The sequence below is a fragment of the Anarrhichthys ocellatus genome, unplaced genomic scaffold, assembly GCF_004355925.1.
Source record: "Anarrhichthys ocellatus isolate YVR2014 unplaced genomic scaffold, GSC_Weel_1.0 scaffold27, whole genome shotgun sequence".
NCBI lineage: Eukaryota > Metazoa > Chordata > Actinopteri > Perciformes > Anarhichadidae > Anarrhichthys > Anarrhichthys ocellatus.
Window position 1 is genome coordinate 319646 of NW_022280057.1, and position 23632 is coordinate 343277.

The 23632-nt window shown below is 40.7% G+C and overlaps 2 protein-coding genes across 2 annotated transcripts; one reads left to right on the forward strand and one right to left on the reverse strand.

Annotated features, from left to right (window-relative positions):
- Positions 1–4438: 4438 nt before the first annotated feature.
- clnk (cytokine dependent hematopoietic cell linker) lies at positions 4439–15505 on the forward strand. Its single transcript, XM_031862945.1, has 17 exons — positions 4439–4532; positions 7105–7158; positions 9421–9574; positions 10442–10494; positions 10588–10630; positions 11818–11874; positions 11955–11989; positions 12107–12117; positions 12207–12281; positions 12519–12540; positions 12738–12762; positions 12845–12929; positions 13020–13036; positions 13113–13207; positions 13593–13670; positions 14439–14594; positions 14682–15505. The coding sequence occupies exons 2-17, from the start codon at positions 7156–7158 to the stop codon at positions 14832–14834; spliced, it is 1062 nt and encodes a 353-aa protein (XP_031718805.1). The 5' UTR covers positions 4439–4532; positions 7105–7155; the 3' UTR covers positions 14835–15505.
- A 3931-nt stretch (positions 15506–19436) lies between these two features.
- On the reverse strand, positions 19437–22669 carry znf518b (zinc finger protein 518B). Its single transcript, XM_031862460.1, has 2 exons — positions 22508–22669; positions 19437–22173 (listed from the first exon to the last, which is right to left on the reverse strand). The coding sequence occupies exon 2, from the start codon at positions 22097–22099 to the stop codon at positions 19628–19630; it is 2472 nt and encodes an 823-aa protein (XP_031718320.1). The 5' UTR covers positions 22100–22173; positions 22508–22669; the 3' UTR covers positions 19437–19627.
- Positions 22670–23632: the final 963 nt, after the last annotated feature.

Sequence of the window (23632 nt, forward strand, 5' to 3'; positions counted from 1 at the left end):
TCGGGGAAGAGGAGGACGCTCTTTTGTGGTTCAGTTCATGCGGAGGCTTGTTTCAGTGCAACTTTTTGCATGCTGTGACGGCTACCCGCGGCCTATATTTGGAGCAGTATCATTTGCGAGACTAAAAATGTCAAATTTTAGTTTTTATAAAACCCATGAATGAAACGGTCAGCAAGGAGGCAGTTGTGGTCGTTTGCATATGACTGGTTCTCAAAAATAACACATCCTCTTCTGAACATTCACAGTCACAGCTGACTGGGTCTCTATGCGGCCGACATGAGAGACATCTGGTTCAGAGAAACAAAGAATAATGTAGGGGAGATAAAAGGAACATTGTTAGTATGAGGCTTTGAACTTCAGCACACAGACAGAGACACAGGTGTAATTATAATGAATAAAAAATGTTCATTTCAAGCAGGGGGACCTCAGCTCTTCACGAACTTCACAGAGCCAAGACACACCGCTGCAGTATCAGATCAGGTATCTTCCTCCATGAGGATAATATTTCATGTACAGGACATTCGTTTTCTAGTCAACTTTAGCGGTGAGCCACCGGCAGTCTCTGTGTCCATCCATCATCACCTGACCTTCAGCTCTGTGCCCTGGCGGCTGCCCGGGGCACGGGGAGAGTGACTAATGTCGTCTCAGCCGCTACCTCCCCACACCAAAGGCCCCCGATATCCGTCCAGTATTATTCGATCCCGGCGTCTACAGATTTCTATCACTGCTCCCTGCTTTAATTATTCACGCTGCTGAATCACACTCTCACCAGAGATAGCCACACTGGCCAGACTGCTTGCCCTATCCCTCACTCTGATCTTATCTATCTGGCTGTATGACACTATCTCATCTTTCTCTTTTATACTGGAGATTAGGAAAGACAACTTCTGGGCTCGCCGGTGACCAAGTATACAGCCTATAATTAAGCCAAGACAAGAGTGACTGTGTAAGTTTGGGTTCAAAAGTAGAGAGCACTCAATGAAGTCGGGCTAAAAGAAAAACAACAACCTAAACTGATGTCCTGTCTTCATGTTGAGCGTTTATATGAACTTTATGACACATTCCGATGAAACTACTTATGTTTGCCATAACAAAGATTTTAGTCAAACAAAACAGAAGGTTTTTGTAAATGTCTTTGTTTTATTAAGGGTGTCAGTGCACTTTAACCGAAGTGCTTAGAGGGTCGAACAGCGTCTGAATCTCTTTCCCTGTATCTCTTTTTTTAATTATCCAAACTGTTACTGCCATCACTTTTCATATGTTAAAAGGATTATGAAGGCCTTTGATGAAAATGATTTGTCAGTTATGGTCATATTTGAACAATTATCAAGCTCCGACCGATATGCCACTTTTGCTCCTTATAAACTACTAGAATCACTTTTAGTTTCATTGATATGAATTCGTATCTTCAGCAAAAAGAAAAGAAAACTGTTCTTTACAGTTGCCTCTAATTCTGTTGTCTATACGATTACAGCACAGTTTCAGCCCTGAGTATCCATTAACTGTCCTCTTGTATCTTGATTTAAGAGATACGCTAGCATTTGCCGAGTTTGGTCATATTTGGTCAATTAAACTATTGGGCAGATTCAAATTTTGACCTGATGGTGGCGTTTAGTGAAATGTCAGCAAATGACAAAGTTATTACAATTCATCCTGAGGGGGACTTGAACGTCTTTATAAAATATCATGGCGATCCATCCAATAGTTGGTGAGATATTTCACATAAAACCACAAAAGTCAACATGTTCGTGGCGCTTAAGGAAAAGTCAAGAGATCTCAGAAGTCGATCAAATTCATCTTCTGGGGACCATGAATGTCTGTACAAAATGTTGTGCCACTCCATCAGATAGTCCGTCTGAACCAAAGTGATGGAAGGACCGACATTGCCATCCATAGAGCTACCCAACTTAACACATTCAAATCGGTCGTATCTCACGAAAAGTTACACATGTCAATTTCCCCTCGTTACATGTATACGGTCTTTTCAAAATAAACTTCATTCTTCACAGGAAACTACTCAGTTGGATTTAGGCAACAAAACAGGAGGGCCTCCTGATTCTGACTACCTCTGCAACTGTTCTCGATCTTGTTTTTAATGTGGTTTATCATTTATGCGTCCTTCCTGTGGAATTCAACATCATGACTTTAACTGCAGTGAGATGCCCGTGAATGCATGAAGGACTTGGGTTGTAGTAACCAATGAAACCCACCCTTACATGCACACACCTCACCCATATTCAACCTCTGTGTTCCTCACCCCCCCCCCCCCCCGGACTGGGACCACAGATCTTATTTCTTAGCGACAGGTCCAGGACAGCAGAGGGGAGGTCGGTTTATTTTTTTGGCTGCTAGGAGGAGGTCGAGGGGGGGTTGAGGACACAGGATGAGCTGCCAGATTGACAGGCCGATGGGGCTGTCTCTGGGGGCCAAGGTGTAGAGATGTTCGGGGAGTTGGCGTTTGTGGCTCAAAAGATAAGCATCAGTGAGAATATGAGAGGCTAGATGGTAATCTTTCACAGGAAGTCAGGCTATACCGTTGCAGAAGAAACCACAGGAGAGAGGCTGACCTTGTGCGCCTGTGCTCAGCTGCATCGCTTTTTGGAGGAGGCCGGGCCTCCAACCCGCTTCAGACAGGAAGGGTTTCTGTGTTGATCAAAGAGTAGTTTGAGAGCTATTGCACAACTTTATCGCCAACATCTTCAATGTTTTATGAGACTTTCAACTGCTTTAAAATAATGATCTTCACTCGATCTAACGTTCTGTAGAGCTGAATTGATCATTCTCTTTAGATTTTATTTAATTAAACATAATAATTTGACCCGTCGTTACTATAATATATTGAAATGCATTGGGGTTCACAAATATCTGTAAAACATAATTTTGCCTCCATAACAATTTTTAAGGAAAAACTAAACTTGAGTTTTGTAGATCTGCCATCGGTTCTATTGGTTAAAATACTGTTAATAACACTCACTCAGTTAATTGTGGCATTCTTGGAATGTGGAGACATTGTTATGCAGGTCAGATTGGTCATAGGCAGATAAGAAAACTGTATTCGGAGGGAAACAAGCACAAAAAATGGATACCTAAAATCGGTTTAACCACAGTTCAATGATTGACTTCCTGGTTCAACATTGACTTAGAGTACAGTTGTGGTTCGACTATGAGGGATTTTCAGCAACACTACGGGTCCACTCACTTTTTGGTAAAACCTCCAAATTATACTTGTTTACAATATGATTCTCTGAATGCTTTGTTGCCCTATTTTCAGCTATGAGGCTGCACGTTAAGCATTCAGTATTCAGCGTTATATAGTCGACCACAATGTTACCACCACAACTGTAGGCAGCGGCTGAAGCTAAATTAAAACCATGTCACAACAGACAAGAGATTTCTGTAATCTTTGGCCTGAGTGACCAAAAATGTTATTCTCTTCCCTTAGGGTTAGGAAGTGACCGTGGTGAGTGTTACACATAATGGTTGCAGAATGAAGATTTTAAGCAGAATATCATGTAATTTCCTGGCCAAGCACTCAGGATTTAAATAAGTTTGAGTAATGCTCACCTCTAAATATATCTCTCACTACTGTCAGTGTGCCATGTTCACGGGCCAATGAAACCCAGCTTCACCACCGGTGTTAAAATATTCTCAGCTTGATTCAGCAGATTTTTGTGCCTCATTTCAGCTGTTATGTAACAACTATTAACAGCTGGAGTTAAATGCCATTTGGTTATTGTGTTAACCAGCCTGCTAAAACAAATCCATGTTGTAACTGGACATTTATTTAAAGTTTTTAAAGTATAACCTACGTGGCAGTAGACTCTCCATTAAGTGTTTATGCTATTAACTGAAAATGTTACACTAAAGGGAAATATCGCTTTGAAAGGGCATGAATAAAATATTGTAATCTGGGTTCACCTTCTTGTTTGCTATAAAAATGAAGCCAGATGCTGATCTGATGGAAAGAGCAAATGTCACCCTGCTTCCTTTTGCACTTGGCAGAGCAAATGTTGAAATGTCACCATGTTCCTGCTCAAATTAAGAGAAATACCTGTCGCACTGGAAGATTCATTTGACCCGGATGCACTGAACAAATGTTCTGGACCTGGTTTGTATGTATGTTGCATGAAAACTAACTCACACTGCACAATAAAAGCTAACCAAGGCTGAGGCTCTTCATCAAAGGCAGAAAAAGGTTTATGCAAAAAATTGAATGTAAAGAAACATTTAAAAAATAATAATAACCATATCAGAACACAGATGCATAAGAAGAAGCCCTCCACAAAGAAACCTTTTACTGTCTAAAACAACAGCGAAGACCTCAAGTTATAGGCCAGTTATTCACCACACAGGAAGTCATTTTGGGTTACTGCAGTGGGCGGCTTGACTCCGATAGTCAGAGTTGAAGCAGCCCAGGTGTTTTCTGTAGGTCTGTGCGAGAGAAAAGAAAACTGCAGACTCTTTCTGTAACCAAATACATTTGACCAAATAGGCAGAAACCAGCTGGATACTAGTTGGATCTTCCAAAAGAGGTAAGTAACTGCTGTATTTGTGAGTGCGTAGAAAAGCAGTTAAAAGTCGATCTGTTGTAAAAATAGATGAAAATAATAAGTAATGAACTTTAAAGACGAGACAAGCTTTGAAATGCGGTATTTCCTGCTCGAACTGCAAATCCTGCTTTGATTAAAATTCAAGAACAAGACTTCATTTGCTCTTAGATTTTATGTAATTTATGAACGGCAATTGTCATCTCAACTTATAAGGAATTGGGGGGTGTGAATTAGGGGTTTAATCACATTGTTTTTACAAAAAACTCATTGTTTTATAGTTGCACCTAACACTGATTATACATTTAAACTATCTTGTGTTCACTCTTAATAATAGCTTTAACATCTTCACAGCATCTTCTCCTGTAGTGAAAGTGAAATACTGCATGCTTTACACACATTTTCATTCATTTTAAATGGTCCTGGCTTTTTAAAAAGAACTGTATAAATACACTAAACACCTAAATATGTACGTCAACAGCAACAAGAATGTTATAAACCATAGTGAGTAACATTTTATGACAGACAATCCACGTTATGTCCTAGTTTGGTCCCTGTTGATATTGTTTCCCTCCTCAGACTGAGCTCTTTCTCGCTCTCTGCAGTTGATACTTTCTTGACTCCCGTAGAAAAGCCAGGTCACAAATCCTTAAGTCGTCTGGTGGTTTGAGTTGCCACAAATCCTCTGCACCCAATTTCCATGGGGCAGACGTTTATTCTCCAGACTAACTGCTCAACCTCATACGCTGGCTGCAAGTATCTAATCTCCTCTCCTTTTCATACGTCTTATCCAACACCGCTTCCCATGGCCCAGTAAGCTCTGCAAAGTAGACAGACTGGCCCGCTGAGTGTTGGACCACACTGCCAAATCCAATACTGAGTTTGATTCTCCCTTGTGGGACTGTGAGCTGGTAGCCTGTAATGTCTCCTGGCATTATCGCAATCCCTGAGCCTCGCTTAGATGTCCTCACTTCTATTTTGGTATAGGTTCCCTTCCTGCTTCCTGTTTTGTTTTCCTTCACAGCCAAAAGGATTCAAAGATAAAAACCTGTCAATCAAAGAGTGATTGATTGGCGCTCACCCTGTGTTTCTCTTCCTCTTCTTGCCTATCTCCCTGAAAACATGATTTTAAAATTGATAGTATGTCTTAAAAAGCTCATAAATGAAGGATATGTGACAAAGACCCACGTATCAGTTTCAGTCCTCTTTTCGTCATCCGCATTGAGATCACAACAATGACACTCCTTCTCGCTCTGTGGTATTCACAGCACTGTGGAGCACAGAAAATCTGGAACTTTGCTTGCACTATCCAAAAATAACACAATATATGAATATTTCTGTGATTTGTCACAACTATGTAAGCTGCTTTCACAGTTTTGCAGACCATTTGCACACGTCAATGAAATATTGGCAATTGTTTGGATCTGCAGGTGTCGATAATTGAACAGTCTGAATAGACAAAACTGTTTTTGTTTTCTTCCCTCGAATGATATTCGGTTGGTTTAAGATCAATATTTTGAAGAGAAAGTGGTGAAACCAGCACTGCTGATTAATACTGAGACACTTCTAATGAATACCAAGGTGGTACCTTCTTAAAATAACATTTAATATTGATGTTCTGTATGCATCTTAGTACTGTCATTTTTATTTACAAATACCAATGGTAATAGTGATGGCTTTAACTGAATTTGTTGTGTATTATGTTACATCATTTGCTGGCACAGCAACTTATTTTCTACACTATGCTGATGATACCAGACTTTAGCTCTTGGCAAAGCAATATAAAATGATGTCGTGTTAATATTAATTTTCATATTATTTTGTATTATTAATTGGCTGCTCTGATCTGTGTATGTAAAACTATGTATCTTTTGCTGAACAGCAGCTACTGTGACCACAAGTGATATACGAGATAGTGGTGCTCAGTAATGCTCGTCACACTGCTGTATCTCTCCAAACGTTAGCTAACATTAGCAACCTTTAGCTACTTTTCAAACCCTCTGACTTTACTGGACTGTTTTACTGTTTATTAAACAACGTTTTACTTTGAAAGGGGAACTCTGTTATTTTTCCTTTCAATTGTCTTTCTTTGTTTGTTTCTTTCTTTCTGTCACACAGTCTCACTTTAAATACTGAGTGATGAATATGAATACAAACAATACAATTTTAATTCAGGTAAATAAGGATTTTTTTTGGTGTTTACCTAAATTCAGATTTTACTGCAGTTCCATTTAATATAGAGAAATACATGATGTTGCAAAAAATAATCAAATATACGGCATTAGATTTTTTAATATTTCCATGTTCAAGCAGCATCTGTCCTTTTCTCTTTGTGGTCAAATAAAATTATAAATCTATCAATATTTTCAACATAGTTTATTGCCAGTGAATGTTAGAACTGTAACTCAGATGAACACACAGTGAGGGGCCACTAGCAGCTCTGTTTAGTTACATATAGAGACCTCTTTCTTCTGCATGTGTAACTGTTGAGGAGAAAAAGTCCAAGGACACATTCTTTAGCAGAACACCAAACTAATGTTTTTCATTTTTGTTTCAGCCCCTCGTTAGCTGCAGAGAGAGAGGGAACAGCCATGCGTCTGCTGTGATAATGGTGAGTTATGGCGCCCGACCCGTATCCTCGATGGTTCCACATGAATGTTCCCAGGGGAAGCTTTGAGAGTCTGCAGCCCCCTTGTGTAATTACCTTTTAGCACAAAAACGAGGAAAGAGTGAGATTCTGCTCTGTCATTGTTAGTGCACAGAAAAACAACACCGATGTGGATGACGATTAATAACTTCAGTGTTGCATTATTATTCCTTTTGAAGCAAAATTATGAACAAATATTTCAATTTATTTAGTCTCCCTGGTTTATACAATAATCATCTCTCAAATTAATGAAAGCTCAAAAGATTAATAATATTTTAATGTAATTTGAGGGAGATATTTGAATACATTTTTTAAAAGATGAAACATTAATATCCTTTCGGATTAAATTAAAGTTCTCACTCCACTCCACATAACTGTTTTATTGTGGTTATGAATGCTTTACATGCATATTTACGGTAAACAGTAAAATAGCATTGATAACATTAATGAAACACTGTAACAGACTGTGTTACCTGGTATATTTTTTCGAGAAACCTGCCATCATGTTTTGGTGGTTTTTGTGGTGTACTTTCTACACGTCGTTGGCTCATGATACTTTCTCAGAAATGCAGCACAGTGAAACGGCACAAGGTGTAGAACGCCTTGATATCGAGTTTCTGGCTTTAGGCTTCCTTTTAATCGACTTTCGAAAATCACATGAACTCTTCTCAGGTTGTGCACTTTCCCGCTCTCTGTCTTTAACAAGGATCATGCTAATCACTAACGGAAATTAGAAGTAATAAATTCAGTAATGCTAATACGACAGAGTCTGTACTGGGTTTAAAGAGAAGAATGTTCCCTACCAGTAACTGTCATCCGCTTGCAGGATGATGACTTGCAGGATGATGATTAGATCCCTGTAGCCACCTGAAGACTGCAAGTGTGCCTGCTCCATCTGCAGCCTCTAGATAGAGCGATGAGTTAGACGTGTTCAGCACACTGGCCAAGAATGTGCTCAATGACAGTAAAATATTTGTATTAAATTGTTAAAAATATGGACCTGTGTGGCAAAGTATATTTTGCCTTTGCTGGAATTTAAACAAAATAATATTAGATCATAATAAATTCACCTCATATAGAGGTCAATATGCTTTAAATGCAGTTCTGAGAGCAGTCAAATTAATAATAAAAATGCAGGTACAAAGTATGTTTATTTCTGATAATGCGTTAATGGGCCTTTTTATTATACGCTTTTCAGCCAATTGAAAAGCGAAGTATAGTTGTTTTAGACATTGCAATTTTTCATAGTTAAAAACATGACATTGTTCAGCTACAACAAGAAGCTTGAGTCAATCTTGTCCAACCACCTCTTGCAATATAAGAACCGGAACTTGTGTTTTATTTGGAAAAGACGTTTGTGCACCCACACACCCAAACATGTGGTTCTTGTATGAATCAGTGGATTTCAAAATAAACTCTCGGGGTTCATCATTACTCATGAAAACAAAGGAACATGAACTTCCAAAGAGAGACATTTCCTGCCTTTTGGCGACATATTACAGGATGACACTGCACCTGCCGGAAAGAAACGTCAATTTCCTCTCCGAAAAAATAAAGTCAATCATGATTCTCCTCTTCATTACAATAGAAAAAAGAACCGGTTCTGATGTGAAACACATTGTTTTTAAATTGAATGAGAGAAGCTGGTTTGATTGGCGGTGATTGATGCACCCTCTCATAATGTATTCATCCTGATCTCACCCTTTATTCCAGCTTTGCCACAGCTGCACAAAAGTACAATCACAGTGCATCCATTAATTAACAGAAATAGACAATTTTTCATTAATTAACACTGTGTCACAGACTGGCTATGAATGTGTGCACGTTAGTCTCTGGCTGTAAAGTGTGAAGCTGTAAAATGGAAATCCCTCGTGGGTTCTGTTGCAACACCTCATAGCTTCCGGTGCTTATCAGTGCTGCATACGTGTAAAGGATCTAACACTGTCTACTCAGAATATATTACGGTGTGATGGTTGATGTAATGAGCAAGACACAAATGTGATCAGGTTTACTGATTTCATTTTTTTTAAACCAGATTAGTATACTTGTTTCCAATAAATCAATGGACGCATGCGGAGATTGTTATCAAAGGCAGTCTTTCTTGTATTAAATCTTGGTGACACGCTCACAATGTCTAAGAGCTCCGTGTTACAAGACGAAGATAAAGCTTGTCTATCGTACACTTAGTATCTCCAATTTCAAGAAACTGCAATTTCCTCTCCACAGGATCGCAAGAGGGCAGCCAGGAACAGAAATGACAGATGCGGCAAATTTAACAACACGGAGGAGCCTGAGTACGACGTGGTGGATGACCAGCAGGGAGTGGTTCATGTGCGCATACTTCCTGCGAGGCCCTTAAATGATGAGACAGAGTATGCAGGTAGAGAGGAAAACAATGACATCATTCACATTCACATTCACACTGCTCTCAAGTGTTGTTTTTAGTTCCGGTTAAGGGTTACTTATCTTTAGAAAATTGTCATCTTCGTGGCTCAGTGGGTAGTTCTGCCCGTCTGTAGGAGTGAATCTGACCTTTAATATTTGTCACCACACATCTTATTCTCATTAGAATATATAAAATGATGGCACATAAATAGTTCATGAACCCATATCCAAAAAAACCTAAGAATGAACTCTAAGTCTAAGTGTTTGCATTGCGACATAATGAGAGTGAGTTTATTTCACTTTCCTACAGAGAAAAGCTCCGGTGAACATAACTAGAATGAAACTGAATGAAGTGCAGGCACACAATAACAGCTCCACCACAAAACTGTGGTGAGAATGAAAGCAGTGTGTTTCTGAGAGAGAGAGAGAGTAAGAGAGGGAGGGAACTCAAGCTGAGTGATCATGATCTGCCAGTGTGTCTCCAGGGCCATCTGTTGGCTGAGGCCGACTGCGGGAGATTACAATTATCCAGCAGCCAAAGGGGGGAGATGGGGGAAGCATGTAGTGTGAATAGACTCCCTTTACTCTGCTGCATGGATGTGGCCCACAGCCAGGGGCCTCACAGCTGCACGTCGACAACTTAACACTGAACGTGGCTTTTAAATTTGTTCACACTCGGAGTGTTCTCCCTCTGTAATCAATACAGTCTGCTGCTGCGGTGTGCCGCTGGGACCGGCAGCCACCGAGCTATAACAATGATACAAACTCATTTGAACTGTCAGCTAACGCTGGAACTACTGAAACTACTGTCATTACTGTCGCCGATAAGAGTGAGGGCATCTCAACTTCTTTTGCTTTCAAGACAGGGATCTCCCAAGGTCATCATCGGCTCAGAGCCTCTCATCAGTCTGGACTGTAAGTTTTCTGTTTTTCTTCAGATGAATTCTCCATTACAACTGTGCCGCTGTAAATGTCTGCTTCTTCTGTATGTGCTCTCCTCTTCGTCAGGGTAACTCCAACATCCTCCCAAGAGAAATACCACTTACTTCAGGTAAAGTGACATTAAAAGCTCCATCATCTGAATTTTGATGCGATACAGACATTCTGGAGAAGTTTAATGGCCTGGTTCCAGTACGGTGTTGCATAGTGCAGCTATTAGCTGCTGTTGGCAACTTTATGACTTTTCGCTACTTGGCGACTGGCTGCTGCTCAGCAAAAGCTACACAGGGCCACTTAACCTGCATTATTTAAGATTAAATATGAAATCAAATGGCTCTCTAGGATGTGAAAGGGCCACTCATAATACTGAAAACAGACACGAAACCATCTCTACAGAGCTTTTCAGTCTCTTTTAGCTCATTGTAATGTTTGTAATGTATTGCTACTGCATGGCTCCAACTGTTTTCAAGACAATAGCTCTGATAAAATCCCCCATAGAGGCAGACAGCTAAATTGGCAACTAGTGAGGGAACACAGTCAATCATTCACCAGCTAAAAAAACTGATATTTCTCTCAGTTCAAGGTACCTACACACTTTTTGAAATCACATTAAACATTTCTAATACCTTTTTTAATGAGTGTTTATAATGAAAATCACCAAAATGGAAAATTGAAGTTTTTTTTTAAAGTGCTAAATTTGATATTCAGAGCATTAATATAGCAGAAAACAACTACTTGCTATGCAAATTAATCGAAGTAACTGAAGTCTACCTGAGCCACGCATGCTTTCAGTGCATGTGAGCGCGCATGTGAGCGTGCTCCGCTGGTTAGCTAACGGCCGCTGCTCTGCACTGCTCTCATATGTTACACGGTTACAGATGATAACATCGTCCAAACCGAAAGCGTCGTCGCAGAAGCGTAGCACCCACCCTCCAATGAACACTGTTAACTCTGCCAGCACTTTTAGCTGTGAGCCGCTGGCTCGCCGTCGATATGTTGAGAGCCGTTGACAAGCGATAGAAAATGCTCTCAATCCCAAAATATAGCACCGATAACCAACAGTGTTTCAGATCATGACCATGATGGATTTATGAGCATGTAATACTTCAGATGGCTTTCAAGTCAGTAGTGGCATTACATGTTTCAGTTTAAAGTAAACTGTAGGCCTTGCAGTTTACTTAAAAGTGTCAAATTTCCCTCTTGAGTTTGAGTACCAGAACCTCAAAGTTGTACTTATGAGCACTACTTTAAGTACTTGTACACTATACATTATTTCTTTCTGCATTGCATGTTTTTTAGTCCCCGGACCTGCAATAAACAGAGACATGAAGCCAGGCAGAAGAAAGATCAGATCGGGTAAGACAACTTAATTAACTTCTCTTTCACCGTCCTCTGGCCTCAGAAGCATCTCACACACTCACATGTTGCTCTTTCAGATAAGAGGTTCTCACCTGTGCTGCCAGTAGAGCAGGTAACCACCTCACCATACATACAGGACTTACTGTTGACTCTGTTTCTGTGTCAGTAAACCGTGTTGATTGCAACTCCTAAAATAGGTGATGATTTCTTTCTCTTTCTAATATCACAGTGCTCACACAGGTAATTTGCTCAACTACTATTCAAGTCATTCATTGTTGGGTTTAAATGAGTTGTGGATGGTCTTGCAGCTAAAGTCTGTGTACTTCCAGGCGATGTCCTTCACCTCCAACAGAGATAGTGAACCACTTGCCCGGGCTGACTATAGGCGAATCCTGCAGGAGAGAGTGAGAACTGTTTTTACTGTGTGGACAGACCCCGTGTGACCTCTTTCCTCTGTGTGAATGGCGGAAAGTGCAAAGAAGCCGTCTGAGTTCAGAGTTTGAACCGTGTGGCAGTGACGCCATCTGCTGGTTAACATCATGATCACAGAAAAAGCTTGTGGCTTTCGTTGATCAAGCACATTGTGATGTCATATTTAATAATGATGAATTCATTAACAATAAACTTCTTCTTCATTTCAGTGGACAGAGAGCAACTAAAAAAGTAAGTAGTCAAACATGCAGCATTATTACAAGTAAAGTGTCAGATTTCAGTGCTTTCAGCCATAACTTTATAATTAATTAATCATTTATGAATTTTATGAATTGTATTTTATTCTACACAATTAAACTTGTAACCTGACTTTTTTATTTTATTTTATTTTTTTTTTTATCAAATTGTCTTTTTAATACTTCTAATAGGCTGAATTCAGTTCACATACCAAAGGTAAGAGCTAAATAAATGTGAATGCAATATTTTTTTGGTTGAAAAGGTCTTGACAGCGGTTGAATGTTGAATGTGTTTTTAGGTCTACAGCATGCTGAGAGTGTTTCATCCCTTCATACCAATCCAAGACATTCTCTGGATCTGGAAACTCATAATACAGAAACAAGGTGCGTCATCTCTCAGGCATTTCAAGACGTACTTTCAAGAAGTATGTCGTGTTAAGTCATGTTTGATTTATTCTTTCTTATGTTGCTTAGGTCACAACAAAGTCTAGGTAAGTAATATTATGAATCATCAGTATCATTATACAGTTATGGGTGAAATGAGTCAACACTAACGTATGCTTAAAGAAAGGGTGCGATCAAAACGTCATCACCATGAGTGGCCTCAAACTAAAGAAGACTTTGACCAACATGACTTTGTTCCAAAGGGAAAACCTCAACAGGTATACTCACTGCTACTTAATAATACAGATTTGGATTATTTATACAAAATATGAGTCAACTATTCAAATGATGATGTATTGTTGTAGGTTAAACTACCCATAAATATAAAAAGTAATTCTTCTGTAGCAGCTGCAACATGAAAGCGGTATTAATGCCTTACTAATTATAATCCGGTGGTATCATATATTCTATATTTTTATGAAATGGGCCTTTCTGCATACTTTTACTTTTGGTGCTTTAACTATATTTTGATGCTAATATTTTTCTTGAGATTGAGTAAGATTATAAAATGACTTCTACTTGTAACAGTGTATTTTTAAACTTGCTACTTTTATTTGAGTAAAAGATCTGAGTAATTCTTCCGCCATTGCTAATGTTTGGCAGACCTACAACGAAGAAGACTGGTATGTCGGGGCTTGTTCCCGAGCAGACGCTGAGCACGCCTTACACCTGGTGAACAAGGTACTGGATCTCCTCTTTGTTTCAACAATACACACAAGAATGACAAGAATCAAACAAACATTAAATCAATAGTAACAGACGCAAACTAAATGCAAAACAAACACTGCCCAGGTCGACAAACATAGACAGGTTACAAGAGCTCATGTTCAGGAGACTCCTTGTAAAATAATGGAAGAAAAATCAGGTCCAAGCTAATTCAGATAGAGCAGCCAGACTTTGTAGAACTGATCTGCTTTGGTATAGAATATCTGTAAGATACTCCAAATAAGATGTTCTTTCTAGCAGCAAAAGTAAGAATGTCTTGTGACCTTTTGCCCAACATCAAAGACACTGGATCCTGTATATCAAACCAATATTTCTGTAAATTACAACATGACCATCGGCGATGAGTTAAGGGACCTATTTCAGTTTTACATTTGAGACACAGAGGAGAAAGTGAGGGGTTAAAAGAATGCGCGATTAGAGGATATACTGTATGTGTTCTATCTATGAATCTAAACTGGGTTGCGTAACTCCAATCATAATCATTTGAATGAGATAAAGTAATCTGCCGTTTTTATCAATGCTATTTGTCCTAACCAGGAAACAGGACGCGAGTTCCAACGCTCTAAATCTTGACAAATTGGTTTTGTACAACTCATTAAATGATGTGATAACAAAAATGACCTAAAAAGACACAGTATCTCCTCTAATATGAAATGAAACAAAAAAAAGATCTGAATATATCTGAAGCTAACCTTCTTTTGTTTCTCACATTAACCACTTCAGGACGGAGCCTTTTTGGTACGAGACTGCTCCATGAACACCAACAGGGAGCCGTTGGTGCTGGCCGTGTATCACAGCAAGAAGGTTTACAATATAAAACTCCGGTTCATCGAGAGCTCCGGCAAGTACGCCCTGGGAACGGGACAACGGTCAGATGATGTGAGTGGACAAAGGTCTCAAAAAGAGAGTTCAACAAGCGCTCTCCTCATTATGTTTACCGAAAGCTCACATCTTATTTCTCCTCAGATGTTCGACTCTGTGGCAGACATCATCAAGATTCACTCCATATTCCCAATAACACTCATCAGCGGGAGAAGCATGCCCAGAAGCAAATGTCCAGAAAACTGTGTGCTGACGTGTCCCATTACAAAAAATGATGTTGTCCAACTGCTGCAATAACACGTGAATCATTCCAGCAAAGATAATCTGCTCAATCAATGGAAAAAAAATTACTTTAGCTCAGCCAAGAAATATTCAGGTCCATTAAGACGTTAATAGTGTATTGATGTAATATATTCACTGTGTGTAGTAGAGTAATACAGCAAGCAGAGGACTGCTTCATGAAGCAGCACACTGAATTTATTCCCAAGAGCAATCGCTTATTCTAATTTCCCACCAATATTTACAAGCCATCGAGTAAACACGCTGCTTTTTCTACGTCATAAGCCCATTTTTCTGTTAATATGTTCCACTATTATTTCTAGAGTTTCCCTAAATGTCAATTAAGAATACAAGGTGGCCTTGCTCTTTATTTTGACCTGTTTCAGACCCAGATAACAACGATGAGCTCATACCTGCTGCTCGTGGCTACAATGGCTAGCTGACTCTGCTGTCAAGCTTTTACTAAACACAATACTCCCAACGTCCTTTTCTTGTTAATGTTTAGCTCTTTGTACCTTAGTTGTACGGTTGTGAATTTCAGATCGTATAATCGTCCGAAATGTTCACCACAAATGCCATCTGGTTGGAAAACAAAACATCTGCTTGAGTTCATGAAGTTTTTTGGGAAAAAGATGACTGAGTACACAAATTGTGAAAGTGTTTGCCTGTGTCAAATAAAAACAATGTCTGTACCCTTACAATTATTTACATTATCAACTAGAAAATATGTTCCCTGCAGAGAGAGAGATAAAGAGAGAGAGACACACAAACAGAGAGAGAGAGAGAGAGAGAGATAAAGAGAGAGAGACAAAGAGAGAGAGAGAGAGACAAAGACAAAGAGGAGGTCTAACAATGCCTTTGCCTGAATATCATTAGTAAATGTCATTAGTGTATATGTGTGCAAGTGTCAGTGTATATTTGTGTGTATCAAACTGCACGATTTAGCTCATATCAACCACCTGTGTACCTGCCAGCATCAAAGGTTGTCATAGCGATGTAACTTCAAAGAGACACACATAGGCTTCACATGGAGTTAAAGCTGAGGCACATCTGTCAAAGTGGTCTCAAAACTCACATAACCGTAGCTTCTATTGCTTCCAGATTAGAACTGGAGAGGAAGGATGACTTGATGACCAGATGAAGTGAGAATTGTGTCTGTAGTGTAAGAATCAACATTGGTCTCTATGGAGCAGATAGTTGGACTTTCTCTCACTTTCAGGCTGCTGTGACCAAATGTGTAAATCTGTTGGATTCCACAGTCACATGTCTACGACCAGGACAAGATTAGCTACACTTTGACCAAAAATGATGCATGAAGAGGGAAAATTGTGGGAATGGTGAAAATATATATATATAAATGTTTTTTTCACAAGATTCTGAAGCTCCTCTCCACTCTAGTGATGACATCATGCACTCTGAGCTGCGACATACACACCCATTATAAAGTCAGAAAAGGTCTGAAAAAAAGCATAAAACATAAGCTGTGATTATTCAAAAAGTGTAAAAGATACCACAAAAGCTGAATCATACAGTAATAGCCCAATGAGAAGCTGGAAGCAGAAAGTATTTGCCATCTTTGATTGATAACGTTTAAAGAATTGATCAATTAACAATATAGTTGACAATTTACTCTAATCGTGACAAAATGATGACACAATCAGTCACTATTACAAGATAGTAAATCAACAACAGCAGTGGAAAGTTGAGGTGCATTTTCTCAGGTACTGTACTGAAGTCGACTACAGTTTTGAGGTACTTGAGCATTTCCATTTTATGTTATACTACTTAATACCTCTAATCTACCACGTTGTAGTAGTGGTTTACTCCAAAATACATATAAATAACTTACTATAAGCCCCACCTTTCCAAGCTACAACATTAAACTGATTTATACAATCAGGATTCCTACACATTTTCTGTTTCAAAATTCCATCTTTCACCATATTTGACACCCGAGTACAAATAGCTAGATGATGATTATGTAAATACATGTTTGGTAGAGTGCTCTTCCCCCTGCATGGGGTTTATAAATAGGCAAATACTATTAGCACCCAGGTTTCTGTAGCTAACAATGCTATTTGCACCAGTCCGAGGAAAACATTAGATAGCATACTGTAGGTTATGTTTAATTATCCCATAGAAATAGGAGTGACAAGAGTGTGTGAATGAAGCATTACGCCGTTTAAGTTTACTCATTTCCTCCGGCTCTCTACGCTTTGTAACGTTACCGCTCCACTGCTCGTTTTGGTCGTTACTGCAAAACCCAACAAACCTGACACGCCGTACGGATTGTTACACAGAACCATCTGAGAGGCCGTCTTTGGAAACTTACAGGAACGTTTCAGAGTATTTTTACACCGTGGTATTGCTACTTTAACTAATAAAAGGCCTGAATGTTTGCTCCACCACTGCTTGTTTTGTAACCAACAGCTCTGAGAGGCTCACAGTGGGTTAATGATGAGCACTTTATGTGACACAATTCTGTTGAACAAAAGGGAGTAGACCATACAAATTGTGATCATGTTTTAATAGAAAAAAAAGAGTTACATAATTGTTATTATAAAAGCATGGAACACGATAATAAACAAAAAGAATAAACCAAAAACAGCTTTAACAGGAACATGAGTAACACAAATGAGAGGTAAATGGAAGGCAAAGTAAAACATTCAGAGGGAACCGTCACGCCCTTAAACGCCTTTGAAATAATAATATATATTTATATAACAAACAAACAAGTACGTCAGCTTCTGAATCTGCAGTGCTAGGAAAGTAAAGCACAACATAACTGCATTTGCTGAACAGGCTGCGGAATGTTAACCACTCCCTACACAGAATATGAACAACAGCTATCACATTTTTATATTTATAGGTATGTACACAATAAAATCTGTGAGTGATCAAAACGTATATACACAATAAAAAATGGGCAACCAAAACCTATCAATTGATAGGTCTAGCACCTCATACGTCATGGTTACTGATTATAAACACACACACACACACACACACACACACACACACACACACGTGGTAATGCCGTCGCAAGAACAGAAACAGTTCTGCAAAGCATCGGGAAAGAAGATTGTGTCCTTTTGATGGTGTCAACAGGTTCTCAGCATCACCACAGTCACTTAGTATGTACATAAGACTAAATACAAGCATGTGGCTTTCTCCAACAGTAACGAACCAGCTCGAGAAGATTTCATCTGCTCCGTTGTGCACCACTGTTTAAGGAGCTGCAAAGAGGCGTCACGTGTAAGTCGTGACATTAGAGAGAACCGTTTGGCACAAGGAGTAAATATGATCCAAGATGGCATTAACACTCGTTTCCGGGACTGTTGCCTCAAATAAGTTAATCAAAAACGGTACAAATGTGATAAGAATAAAGACAAGACTTGATGAATCTTGATGACTTCACTTTTCTTATCCCTCTGGATTTTTAGGAGTAGTCAAAAATTATAGCGGTTAGCTCTGGCCTCACAGACGCCAAGACTCACGGTGCATTCAGGCACTCATCGTCAACTGGTAAAGTCAAAAAACGCTAAGGTTTATCACCCAGAATGGCCAGCCAAGTGGTAAATACTGGTGAGAAACTGTGGCACATTCCAAGTTTACAGTACATCTGAGACATTTCACTTTTACACAACACCTGGAGGACAACTGGCAAACATAATGTCCATTTCTCTGCAACACCCAGTGATTTAAAATACAAACTGATAACAAGAACAAACAGTAGTGTGTGTATGCCCAGCTTCCACTATTTACACCTTGTGGTTTCTTTTTTCAACTGTCCAGTTCACTTGATTTTAACAGTGACTGTTGACCAAATAAATAGGCAATATTTCCCAAATTTCAGAGTTTGCAAAGTGCCTGAATGCACCACTACACTACTGACCGCGTGGGTCACATGTCACTGTTGTCTCAAAGGGAGCCGGATTTCTTAGGCCAAATTTGGAAAAGCTTATTTTTTTTTTTTTTAACGGGACGTGCCTTATTGATCGGTTTTAAGGCAATCGTGTTAAAATTACTTTTCAAATGCAACATAAGTGTCGACACGACTTCATCACAGGAAACAAAGGAAGAGGCTCTCTGTCCATATACAATGGCTGGAAACAGATTTGTTTTCTTTGCCTCGGACTGTTCTGTTAAAAATGAGCATTAAAAAGATTAAAAATGGGGAATCATACCTGAAGAAGACATTTTTTCATCGTATGTTATTAGTGATAAATATTGCGCGGGGCTTCTCCCACAATAAATCTCACATAAATGTCACAAAGCAAACATTTCACCATTACTTACTATCGATTTTTCCATCGTGCATGATCTGTATGTTCATGACAGTGTTTGAAATGTGAGTTAGCACACAAAGATCTGATACTCTCAGGTGTACTGCACCCAATTCAGGTTGTATTTTAGAGGCAGATTAACAGCAAAACATTACTGATGACAATAAAAAAAATAAATACAGTATGTATATTATCCTTTTTCAGTAAACAGCATGCATTTATGCCTCCACTCTGACAGACCTACTGGATTCCCAAACGTCTGTAACATTACTTAACATCATGTATTAGTGACTGCAATCTACTAAAGCAGATGTTCCATAACTCAAAGCAGTCAAGCTGCATTGCACAATCCATGCCTATACAAACAACATACGTGTAACACATTGATAATCAGATGTCCATTGTTTTTAAATGTTACGCGCCCTCATACTTTGTCTATCTTTCAGTCAACATCTCATCGTTGTAATACTAGTTATTTTCTCATAATCGTACACTTCTGTATGGGGACACATCGTGGGATACAATTCATGGAAAGACGCCGACAGTGCACCCCATCACCTCGTACTTCTGCCCCATCACTTTGCTCAGCCTCATTTTTAAGATTTGGCACTTGGGAGCCACCTCGGACTCTCCCGTGTTGTCCGCGACAGTGTCTGGCCTCGCGCCCTGCACGGAGGAGGCCCGGGGCTTCGGATGATTGAGCACCACCACGGGCTGGTAGGGGCTCGGCCGCTTCACCAGCTGGTCCACCTTCAGCGGCATCGGGTAAATGACGGTGCAGCCGGCTAGACCGCCCATCGGTACCTGAGTCTTGTATTTGGATATTGTGAGCTTCAGCCCCTTCTTGTTTGTTTTCCACAGGCCTACTTGTACACGTTTCAGCGAGACAGTCAGGAACTTTGAGATGTCGTGCTCATTTTTTGCCATTTGCTGCGGGGGCTCCGCAGACACATGTGCGGCGATTTTGGAAACAGATTCCTCATCTGTAGGAGATTTTGAAACAGGGGTGTGACTGCGTTTCTTACTGTCTATTGTCGCGGTGCGTTTTGTTTCCTCGTTGATGTAGTTGTGGGTCAGTGCAGAAGGGTGCTGAACACATTTATCCTCTATTTTGATAGTGTCGCTGGTCCGCTCCGTCAATAAAAGCTTGTGGATGATGGACCCGTCTTTAGTGTCCACCTGAACACAGGACGTCAGCGCCTCCGTCGCCCGCTCTGTGATGTTTGTCACCATGACGTGATCTTGAGTTGTGCAACCAGTACGGTTACTTTTATCCATCACGATGCCCCGCAGCGCCATCACCAGCGGTTGCATGGAGCCTTGGACATCGCCTGGTTGTTGGCTTAGTGAAAACACAGAGGAGATGACGGGGAAACCCTCGGGCTCTAGCGCGTCTCGTTCTCCGGCCCTCTCGCCGGATCTCACTTCCTGCTTCCAGGCCGATATCTTCGGACCTTTGCGGTTGGAGAGTGCCGGCGTTCTGACTGATGAGGACTCATTTAGGCTTCTGGGGATTGAAAAAGACGGACTTGAAACTTTATCCTTACAAAGTAGAATCGCTGGAGGTCTCACTTGGGCAGACGCAGCCAAGAGGACACTCAAGCAGGGAGAAGAGGAATTCTGCTGGTTCGAGCACTCTGCCTCTGTCTTTATTTTTGAAGAGGAGTTGTTCTTGAGGCATATCTCGCCTGGTTCCAGCTTTACAGCCACCGAAACATCTCGCGGAGGGATTGTTATGTCACTTGCCCTCCTGGGTGGGATACTCTTGGAATGCTCAGGCATTAAATGCTTTCTCTCGTCCACGGCTCTCTGAGGAACACACGCTCCCATGTTCTCTGGATGCAGGGCGCCGGTCAACCTTTGGCCGAGCCTGTTGCAGATAACGGAGGACAGAGCTGCACTGTGGCTCACCAGTTCGCTCTGCGTCACTCTGATCCCACCATTTCCTTCTCTTACAGGATTGAGGATGCTTTTGGGAACCTTGTTTGGAACGACTGTGTGACTTTCCAAGTTGATTATTTCTTGTGACGCTCTTTTAAATCCAGCTTTTTCTTTGTTGACGTGATTTGGGAGGTTTCTAGAAATGGCGGGGCGCTCCACATTGACAGTCTTTGCTTCACACTGCTTCCTGTTGACCGTGCACATCCCCATGCTCATGGACTTCACGGCGTTCGGGTGGTGTAATGAGGATAAGAATGGCTTTCCCAGCGCAGTGTTTTGAGAGACCGTGGTCCTCGTCTCTTTTATCACAGACTCGTTTTCTTGTTGAGAGACGAGCCTCAGCTTCAGCTCCTTCGTCCCGTTGACGGTTTTCACCTCAACAAGCTCGACCAAGCAGCCGGCGGGGATCGTCACTTCCTCTGGAAGAGAAACCGTCAGAGCCCTGTGGTGCTGAATGAGTCCATTCAAAGGGGTCAAAAGAACGGCGCTGCCATTCGTGGCATTCGATACGTTCGTGTCCAGTGTTTTCCCTCTCAGTTCATCTCTACCCTGCCTGACTGCAGGTGCACTCGCGATGGGTACCGTCACCCGGACGGCCGGTCGGAGTGATGCCGGATCAGCGGTGGGCACACTTGATAAGGCACTGGAGACAGGAGCGTGTGTGCCGGGCTTAGCAGGTCCTTGACTGATGCTTTTACTATGCAAACGATCAATGTGCTTCACAAGGCACAGCCTCCGCATGTAGCCCTGTCCACAGTGAGGACATTTAAATGGGTACTTTGAACTGTGCTGCTTCAGGTGAGCGTTTAACTCCGCCTCGCTGAACGACACCTTGTTGCAGTAGAAGCAGTAGAACCTCGTCCCTCTGTGCTCCAGCATGTGCCTCTTCAACTCTGCAGCGTCCGTGGAAGCAAATCCACACTTCTGACAGCACTTCACGTTGGAGGTGCTCAACACACGATCCAAGACCAAATTAGGGTGTCCACCGTTCACAGACGACAACATGCTATGGTAGCTGACAGGATTCATGTTGAGACTGTGAGGTCCGCCGGTCATCTGGCTGCGGGTCCTGCGGTCATACGGCGGAGTCAGAGGAGCAGCACCCTCTGACAAGCAAGACGTGTTCCCCACTGTGGGAATCAGAAAGATAAATGAGAGAAAGAACCTCACAGTGACATTAACACAAGGCCCGTAAACAGATAGCCCCTCCCCCCTCATGTCAAGCGTTTTCGTTAACGCCTGCAGCCGTCTGATCCTCAAGTAACGGATTGCAAGCAAAAGATACAAAGCGGTTCACTACAAAATGTTTTTGCAATTTTTTCACCCCCGCTGCAGTCCGGTGCTGTGTTCCTTTGAACACAACGAAAAGGCCCCATCTGACCACAACAAGGGGGGGATCGCAAAGACGACGGTCCGCTTTTCAACTGTTTATGTTCGCAGCAGAGTCAACGCCCACGTACGTACCTTTATAGGAGTGTTGTGTTTTGATCTGTTGGGTGTTTTAAATTCAGTAAATCCTTTCTGTGGACGTGATATTAACGCTTGTTGTCAACGAGAGCAACCGAGCCGCTTTGCATTAGCTCTCCGTTAGCTATCTGTAGCTAGCTGACACAATTCCGGAAAAAGGTTGTTCTCGCCTTCAAAATAAGAGTGTGTAATACAAACGGGATTTTTTCGATAATACTCCCTCTGTGTTGTATTTGAGTTTGTTTGGGCATATTACATGTTACAAAACAATATTTGGTGCATGCTGTTATGCAGTGGTTGAAAATTATATCCTCAGGGAAAATAAAACTGATTTTAATAATGTTTATTGCATTTTACATTTACATTTGTTACATTTATTTACTTTACCTGCTTTTTATTTACATTGCATGCATTTATAGTGATATATTATCACATATCACATATGTTTGTTATTACATGTGGTTCTACCCTGTCTTGTATCTTGTTCTGTGTCCGTTTTTGTACCTTGTTAATTGTTTGTTTATGTCAATGCATCATTCTTTTGTTTGCATTGGGACCAGGGACACTCTACGTACTGGTTTGCGCTGCATATATTATGGATGACAATAAATCTCTTATATCTCATCTCTCTTTCTTATGTAATTATGTATGTATGTGTGTATGTATGTATCTACACCTCAGTGGAAATTTGTCTTTGACTTTTGCCAAGTAAAGAACATTCACTACACAGCACACCGTTAAAACCATACACATATACAGTATAGTTCCAATGGGCTAGTAGCAGCAAATAAGTAAAAGAGCGCACTTGCAAATGTAAATATGTTTCCTCAAGTTGTACATTGTGATGGAGAATTTTCCCTGTGCTAGTACTTTTCTACTGTGACTTAGTTTATGTGCCTTACTCAATAACAAAACTATGTGACATATGATTATGTTGCTGAATGGTAACAAGACCATGTTTCTGCCTTTGCTTCCATGAGAGGAAGTAATTGAATGGGGGTGCAGTTAACCAGAGAATGTTACGGTTAGGAAAAGAAACGGATGAAACTCCTGGTTCACACCCTGTCCTGAGGACCTTTATAAGCTATACAGACGCACCACTCTTGGCTCGTCCTCATGGAG